Source organism: Merops nubicus, unplaced genomic scaffold, assembly GCF_000691845.1.
Source record: "Merops nubicus isolate BGI_N331 unplaced genomic scaffold, ASM69184v1 scaffold26070, whole genome shotgun sequence".
Classification (NCBI taxonomy): Eukaryota; Metazoa; Chordata; class Aves; order Coraciiformes; family Meropidae; genus Merops; species Merops nubicus.
The window spans coordinates 441-8,775 of record NW_008581235.1 but is presented as its reverse complement, the minus strand read 5'-3'; the positions used below and the strand labels follow the sequence as shown (position 1 = coordinate 8,775).

Sequence of the window (8,335 nt, the reverse complement as noted above, 5' to 3'; positions counted from 1 at the left end):
GGGGGTGGCTGTACAGCTGTGCCTTGGTCCACCGTGCTCCTGAGGGGAGCTCCCCAGCCGGCCCTGGCGCCCATTTAGTTTTAAAGGGATTTTTTGTGTGTGTTGGCCGTACCGAGGTTCTGTGCTGACAGCAAGCTGGGCAGGGGCTGAGCACGCTGGTCAAGGGGAGACTCCTGGGGAGCTGGGAGTAGGGACCAGGTGCCTTTGGCAGGGGAAGGGGAAATCAGGAAAGGTAGATGAGGGATAGTTGTGTTGTCTTTTTCGATGGCTACCGATATTGGGGTGGATTTTGTCTCTATTTCTGGTAATGTTTGCTCCCCTGTGCAGTGCAGGGAGAAGGCTACTTGGGCAAGGGGTCCAGCAAAACGTGGGGTGAGTGTGGATGTGGCTGTGACCCAGTGCCATCAGTGCTCTAATACTGCTCTTCTTTGTCTCCTTCAGGCCACCTGTCTGTTGCCCTCCTCTGGGGCAGCAATAACCTGTCTTTGCTCTCCTGCTGAGCTTTTGAAGCTATGTCCCTCTTCCTAACCTTGCGTCCGCACTGAACGTTTTTAGTTCCTAAATGCGTGTTGGAGATCCTTGCATAAGAACCCCCCAAAGCAGCACCCCTGAGGGCTGACGCATATCAGATGTCCAGGTCTGTGCTGATGGAAGGAGGCCTTGCTGGTTCCTTGTCCCTAACGCTGTCCCTTTTGTTTTGCAGGAACAGAGGAAGTGGTCTTCGGGAAGGTTGGAGGAAGTATCCTCCTTTTATGCCGAAACGTCTCCAAAGAAGCGACCGAGGTGGTCTGGTTCCAGGGGGATCCGCACTCTGTCCCCCCACTCTTCTCCTCGAGGGTCGCCTTCCCTCCAGATGTCCGTTTCTCCCTGGTTGACAACAGCTCTCTGCGCATCACGGAGCTGCGAGCGCAGGACGAAGGCAACTACACTTGCAAGGAGGTGCTGAACAAGACAGACCATGAGCACAGGGTCCAGCTCCTGCTAGCCAGTAAGTCTGTCCTGTTTCTGTGAATTTCCTCTTCAGTCTCACAGGTCCCCAGATGGACGCTGCTGGAAAAATAGTGTAAAAAAGGGCAAGGTGACTTTATCATGCAAAACCTGTGGGCAAGCTGGTACCACTCACTCACACGTTCACTCACGAGCACTGAATGTGTGAGTAAACGGCTTGTCAAGGATCAGTTGTGTGCACTTGCAGAGATGGAATGCCAGCTGTTAAGTCCTCACTGTGCCTCTTCAGTACCTTCTTTGTTGGTGACAAACTAGTTTTGGGGCAGGTCCTCTGCAGCTCTTCCAGAGTGGCTTTTTGCCTCACAATCTGCCTGGCTTGAGCCTTTGTATATCTCAGGGCAGGAGCTGCTGCTCACTGACTTTTTTTTCCCTTGACTGAAATATATGTTTGGAACAGATGTGCTGTGCCACTCCTTGTTGCCTTCTTTTTGGTGTGAGGACAGAGGGTCCTGAGCTGATGACTTGACTCTGCTGAGTCTTACAGTGCATCCTTCTGATTTTGGTGGAAGCACCACGTTCCTCATACCCTCTGCTGGGAGCATGCCTGTTGTTACCAGTACAGGCCCTTCTCTTAGCTTTTTTGTCCTGTTGTGTCTTTTGGTGCTCTCTCCCTGTTCTGTCTCTATTCCATTCATTCTCTTAGAAATCTCCACAGTACAGGTGGAGGGTCAGGCTGGAGGGTCCTCAAGCTGATTATTTCACACAGTGCTGGCACAGGTCTTTCCTGCTTCTGCTGGGGAACTGTTCTCTGGTACAGATGCCTCATCTCTTCTGTGGGAACAGCCTCCTCCAGATCAGCAGGGAGCACTGGTCCTGTGGCTGGTGCCACCCTTGGTCCCTTCACCAGGTCAAGTCAAATGTGATGGAGGCTCTGGGCCTTCAGACCTGGGCTGTCACCTGCTGTCCTTTATGCCAGCCAAGCCCATATTATAGGCTTGAGAAGAGGGACAGGCTGCTGCCAGTTTGCCTATTCTGGGGCCATTCTGTGTTCTTTTGGCCCCTGCCTCTCTTGCTGGTCTTTCCATCAACACCTGCCGTGTGTGAGATGTTTTCTGTTTGTGTTCAGGGTGTTCCTTCCTTCTCAGTGTTTGGTGAAGGGTGTGTGTTGTAAAAATTATACCTGTTTTACACAAATCAAATCTCTGAAAGTTCACACAGATAAAAATTCCCTTCCTGGGGCAAGGAACCTGCAGATGGGATCTGGAAGGTCACGGGAGGCTGGAGTGAAGGAATCAAGCCCCAGGCTGCTTCAGAGATGAGGCTTAGGAGAGGGAGCCCTAAATCTGGAGCACTGGTGCAAAACACTCGTGAGCAAAAGGTACCTGTGGCATTCCAAGTGCTGGTGCTGCTGGACTTCATTTGTTAGGGTGGAATTAATGTGTCAATTAATTTCCAAAGGCTACAAAGGTGATATGGGACACTGGTGTTCCCATAAATAAGTGGGAGAGATTTCTAGTGATGCTTTGGATCAACAAAGACTAGAAGTTGAGGTTTCATGTAGGGAGCTAGCAGTTGACAGTCTTCATCCCATCTCATAGTTTGCCAGAAAAGTTCTCTTTTTGATTAAAACTGCCTTAAAAAAACCCACAAGCAATAAAGTAAACATTCTGGCAGCAGGACACGGGTGCAGCTGTGCCTTGAGGTGCTGCTTTGTGTTTGGGTTGGGTGGGAAGCATGTGGTGAGAAGTGCAACTGCACACCTCCAAGGGCTTCCTTGGTGTGGTTGTGTGCAGTTTGATAGAAGCCACTGTTGGCTCCTCTGTGGGCAGCGAGGTCCTTTCTGCTGCTGTCCTGTGAGGGTTTTTTGGTGGCAGGGGATTGGAGGCTTTGAGGTTTTTGGGTTGTTAACATGTTGGGTACAGATCTTTGCTAGCATTTAGACAGAAGAGCAGAGAGCAGGAGAGCCTGGGAGTTCAGGGTGGAAAGCTGATGGTTCCTGGAAGCAGCACAGAAAGCAGAGCTGGATGTCTGGGAGGGCTGCATCCACCTCTCAAGGTGGGGCAGTTGCTGGTGATTCAGGCTGGCAGGCTGCTCAGATTAACCACAGCCAGGATTTGGCACCGGTTCTGAGACCTCCCCGGAGCTGGGACAGAGCAAGTGTTGTAGGCAACTGTCCTGCTAGAGCTGGAGGGTTCCAAAGATCATACAAGATGTGTGTATAGTCCCTGGCAAGCCAAGCCCCAAGAAGGTATGTTCCTGTGGCTCTTGCAGGGTTTTGCCACGTTTGTGAACCCTGGGAACTCCTGTCGTTTGAAAGTCAGTTGAATAAACACTCTGCAAAAACCATCGGGCATCCCTCTGACATCTCTTGTGTGGGGCTCAGTTTGGCAATGTCTGATCTCTTGGTGGGATCTTGGTCACTGTTGGACTAGGCAAGCCAGCCGTGGGGCCACAGCACAGCAATTCTGCCTGGATCAGAGTGCAGAACCCCTGTGTGAAACCAGCTGGTAGGAGCCAGGCAGGGACTCGTTCTGCAGGAAGCTGGGTGAGGGATTGCTCTTGGGTGTCTCTTGGCTTCTGACCCACCTCTGCCACCATCAAGTCGTGTCTGTCTTTAAATAACAAACACAGTCGTGGTGGTTACAAGGTGTCCCTGGCACAAGGCCAGCAGTGACTTACCCTCCTGCTGTTCTTTGCTGGAGTTTGTCCCCACTGCTGCAGCATGGTGCGTGCCTGAGACATGCCATCGGGCCCCACGGGGCCACCATGGTGGGGTTTAGGTGCTCCTTTCCTCTCTGTTGGGTAAAGCTGTGGCAGTGACTTGTTTCCTCCCTCTGCTTTAGTCCCTCGAGGCTTGGCTGTGGTTGCTGCCATGGCTTTTGCAGGACAGCCCCCTGCTTGGGCCCTCTTGGCCGTGGTTCAGAGCTGTGCTGCCTGGGGCTGTGGGACACAGGTCGGGCAGGCAGGCAGGGAAACCAGGAGGACTTTGGAGGGCAGGGATGGCAAAGCCAAAGCACTTGCAGGGGTTCCAGCCCTGTGGTGCTGAGACCCGTGGCTTGGAAGCGTTCCTGACCGTGTGCTCTTCTTGCTCATAGATCCACCACGGGCCAGCCCGAAGTGCTGGGCTGAGGCCTCCTCCTCGGGGCTGATGCTCCAGCTGTTTTGCAGCTGGCCTGGGGGGTACCCCCACCCCACCCTGCACTGGAGAGAAGAGGGGCACGATCTGGAGAACTCGAGCTGGGTCATCAGCTCCACGAGCTCCTCGGACACCCACGTGGAGACTCTGAACAGCTCCCACCTCTCCCACCGCAAAGTGTTCAAGTGTGTTGGGAGCCACGTCGTGGAGCAGGAGGAGCCTGCGTGCACTGTGGAGATAAGTGAGTTGACTTGCCTATCTTATTAACCATTAATTAGCCTGCTAATGGGGGAGCAGACAGGTACCCTGCTCGTTCTCTATGCCGTGGTTGCAGGTGGGTTGTGTTCTGGCCCATCTTCAGGGACTGACAAATCTCCCTGCAGCAGGCTTGTCCCCTGCGTGAGCAGCCGTGCCTGTCTGGAGGTGGGAGGTGGGTTTAGTGCCTTCCTCAGCTTGAGATGAAGCTTGGTAGGGCTGGGTTTATAGCAGAAGGGTTGTGTGTGCTCCCAGGCTCCCTTCGAGCATCTGAGGGGTCTGGCTAAAGTGGCTTTTAACAACCTAGGCTGTATTTGTCCTCCAAGGCTCATCAGGGCTGATCCTGAGGAAGATCCCTGAGCTGCCTTTCTCCTCTCTGCCATCTTCCTGCTGGCTACCATTTGACCGTTCTTCCCTGGAGATATAAAGACAGGTGTCAAAAAAGGGACAGAGCAACACGAAAGCTGCTCGGATCCCTCCTGGGAAGGCTGCTGGACTCTCCTGAGGGAGCTGAAAGCCAAACCCCCAGCGCTGGCTCCCAGACGCCTGCCAGACTTCCTTCTGTTAATGATTATCAATCAGTCGGACGCCCGATCGCTTGTTGAGTTAACCTCCTCTGTGCCCTCCTTGACCTTCCTTTTTCCCTTTTTCTTTTTTTTTTTCCTTCGTGTTTGCCCCTGGGCTGTTCAGAAATCCCTTCTCTGGAATCGGAGCCCCCCAAGACCTGCTTTGTGGGGGACAACGTGACCCTGACGTGCCGCGTGAGGGAGAGCGCGCCGGCGGCGAGGCTGAGCTGGCTGCGGGGCCTCGCCCGCCCCGAGGGGGAGATCCAGCCCGGGGGCAGGTACCTCATCACCCAGGAGGGCAACGAGTCCCACCTCACCATCCAGAACTGCTCCCAGGGCACCGATGGCGGCTGCTACGTCTGCAGGGCCCAGAACCCCGTGGGGCTGAGGGAGCTGTTCGTCTGCCTGACGGTGAAGGGTGAGTGGGGCTGCCCTGGCAGAGCTGTGGGGGGGATTGAGGAGGAGCTGGGGAGGGACCCAGCTCGCCGGGGCCGTTGGCAAGCCCCCAAAGAGCTCTGTTGGCCACCAAGAGCCCTCCTTGCCTGCCGATGCTTTCCACAGCCTGGTGGCAAGTGAAGTGCAGGAATGGCCCCTCCAAGAGCAGGGCTGCTCAGGGTGTGGTGGGCAGGGGTTGAGCTGCTTTCAGTAAATACACATTGGCACGAAAATAGGGGCTTTGCTGTGGTGTGTTCCGTAGCAAGGAAGCCCGAGTGCCTGAGATCCTCACCCCTGGTGCTAGTAGGACTGCTGCAGTGGCAGGAGGTGGGAACTGAGGTGGCACTGGGACCTGCTATGTCACTTGCACTGAGATTTCCTCATCCATCCGTGTCCCAGAGACAAGCTGGCCTCCTGTGTCTCCTCTCCACAGAGCCCATGAACATTGTGGGGATCGTGGGTGCAGTGGTGGTCCTGTCCCTGCTGGCTGTTCTCACCATCACCGGGGTCATCTTGTACTACAATCCCCTCCTGTGCCTGAGAGGTAGGAGCCAGGGAGGGGGTTATTCCTTCCTGGGGTGGCCTGATGTTATCCTTGACCAGCTTGTCCCTTCTGGAGCGCTGTGCTGATCGCACCAGCCCTTGGGCCTCACCCTGTTGGCATCTAGATGGGTTGGAAACACAAGGCCCTTCCCCAGCTGAGTGCTTTGGTCTCTCTTTGCCCCCTTCTCCAGGGAGCTGCACTGTGCTGGGCCTTCCCCCCCTTTCCTCATGGCCTCTCTGGTGCTCTCTTCCTACGTGGGCAGGTCGCCCTTGTGTCTGTGCCTCTGCCCGTGGCTGCCTGTGGCCAGCCTGCTGCAGGCAGCGTGGCAGGGCTCGTACAGTGGGACCAGCAGCACACGGGCCAAGGGCCAGCTCGGGGACTGTTTCTGACACTGTCTTTTCCCTCCCCTTCTCTCCCATTCAGGTGCTGCCTTCAGGTGAGTGTTGATTTTCCTCAGCCCAGGCCTGCGTGGCCTCTCGAATCCACCTCTGGGCAGAAGTCATCTCCCAGTAAGGCTGGGAATCCACCTCGGAGGCAGGAGCCGGCCCCAGAGCTGAGCTGTTCTTCAGTGGGAGCCAAAGGGAGGGGAAGGGGCTGGGGGAATGTGTGAGGAGCAGGATGGGGAGGGCAGGGGGGGCAATTGGTGTTGGAGCAGGAGTGGCATCGCTCTGAGACTGCAACGCAGGACACTGCTGGAGGGGTTGACCCCAGCAGGGTCTGCAACCAGAAATGGGTTTGGAAGAGTCTGTCAAATCTGGGTGTTCTGGTGTAGGGGGTTTGTCAAACCCTGGAGAGAGGCAACAGGACAGGCCGCCCTCAGCCCACCGCCACGTGCTCTGCTGTCCACAGGAATCAAGACTCAGGGGACATCCTAGTGCTGGTGGACTCAGAAGATGATGATGAAGGGCAGGGGGAGGAGGATGCCGTGAGCAGCTCCACCAAGCACGAGGCGATGGTGCTGGTCAACGGGAACGGCATCCAGGCTGGTTACCTCAACTGCCTCGTGGAAGGTGAGCCCTGGTGCCTGCCTGTGGGATGGGTTTTGGGGCAGGAGCCACCTGCTCTCCCACGAAGCTCTGGGTCTTCCAGGAGCAGCTGCCGGGGAGGAAGGTATTCCTGTTTTCTGGCTTGTTGGCTCTTGCTGCTCTGTTCCCTGCGTAGGTGCCGATGGCGAGCAGCAGGGCGGGGGCTCTCTGCAGGAAGCAAGAGGAGAAGAGGTGCAGGGCTCATAGCTCCATCCCTTCCTCTGGAATCGCCCAGAGCTCCAGCTGGGTGCCCAGCATCAGGCCCTGGTGGCCCTGTGGCCGAGCATGGGCTGGTGGTGGCGTGCAGCGGGCTGGTTTGGTCAGAGCATCCCCGCTGCCTCCTGCGAGCCTCTGCGTCCACTCTGCCCTCCCCAGCCCCTTGCTCCTGCCCTTCTCCAAGAGGTGACACCCAGAGCAGGCAGAGCGTGGGAGGTGGGTCCCAGTCACCCGCTCACGGACTCGAATGCCAGCTCAGGGTTCTGGGTGCCAGCCCCAGAACAGTGCTGGGGCTGTGGGGTGGAGAAAGTCACCACGGGGCCACAGTGGTCCTGGGATAATGGCAGAAATGGCTGGTGCACGGGCAGGACATTTGGTTTTATTATAAAGTTGGTTTTTTTTTCCCCTAGTCCTTCTGAAATGTTGCTCTGTTAAGTCAGGAGTTAATCTGTGCCTCAAGGCCTGGATTTGAGGGGGATGCCTGGCCGTGGTGGAAAGCATGGAGGGAATTTACAGCAGGAGGGATGAGGGGAGCAGGATCTGCAGGGAGGGGATCAGGGAAGCTGTGGAGGGGAGCTGCTGGGTGGGTAACAGTGTACAGGAGGGGGTGGAGAGATGGGTCAGGTGTGAGCACCCTGCAGGGGGGAAGAAGGGATTGGAAAGTCACACAGTGGGCCACGGAGAGGAGCAGTGTGTTGGGAGGGGAGCAGGGAGGGATCCGAGTGTGCACGGAAGAAATGGGGAAACAGAGCAGGATGGGATCAGTGTGGAGTGGAGGCTGGAGGGGAGTGAGGACTCTGAGAGCTGGAGGGCAGTGGGAATAAATCCCATCAGCTGGGGAGCGGAGAGTGTGTAGAGGGTGATGGAGAAGTTTGTGCAGGAGGGATCCGTGTGTAGAGGGCAGTGGGGGGCCGTGAGCACACGCAGGGGGTTCGAAGGGGATCTGACAGCAGATGGGAGAACAAAGGGGACCTGAGAGCACGTCAGGGGGAGAGAATCACTCCCAGGGCAAGTGTGAGGTGGAGGAGAGCAGAGGGTGTAAACGGGGGGTCCTGAGTGGCCTGGACAACCTGTGAGCTGTCCCCGAGGAGCCCGTGCCCTCCCGTGCCCAGCACCCCGCCCTCGCGGGCGATGCTCGGAGCCGTGCCAGGAAAATCCCAGGGAGCCACGGGAGCCTCCGGCTGCCCCTGGCGACAGTGTTGTGGTGCCG

At 56.6% G+C, this 8,335-nt stretch overlaps 1 protein-coding gene across 1 annotated transcript; it reads left to right on the top strand.

Moving 5' to 3' along the window:
• Positions 1-327: 327 nt before the first annotated feature.
• On the top strand, positions 328-6,894 carry LOC103781608 (V-set and immunoglobulin domain-containing protein 10-like; the record flags this gene model as incomplete). The annotated part of the gene is made up of 7 exons (XM_008949334.1): positions 328-372; positions 704-988; positions 4,044-4,325; positions 5,030-5,323; positions 5,774-5,884; positions 6,308-6,320; positions 6,734-6,894. Coding segments are annotated over 7 exons (1,191 nt in total), but the record flags the coding sequence as incomplete, so codon positions are not given.
• Positions 6,895-8,335: the final 1,441 nt, after the last annotated feature.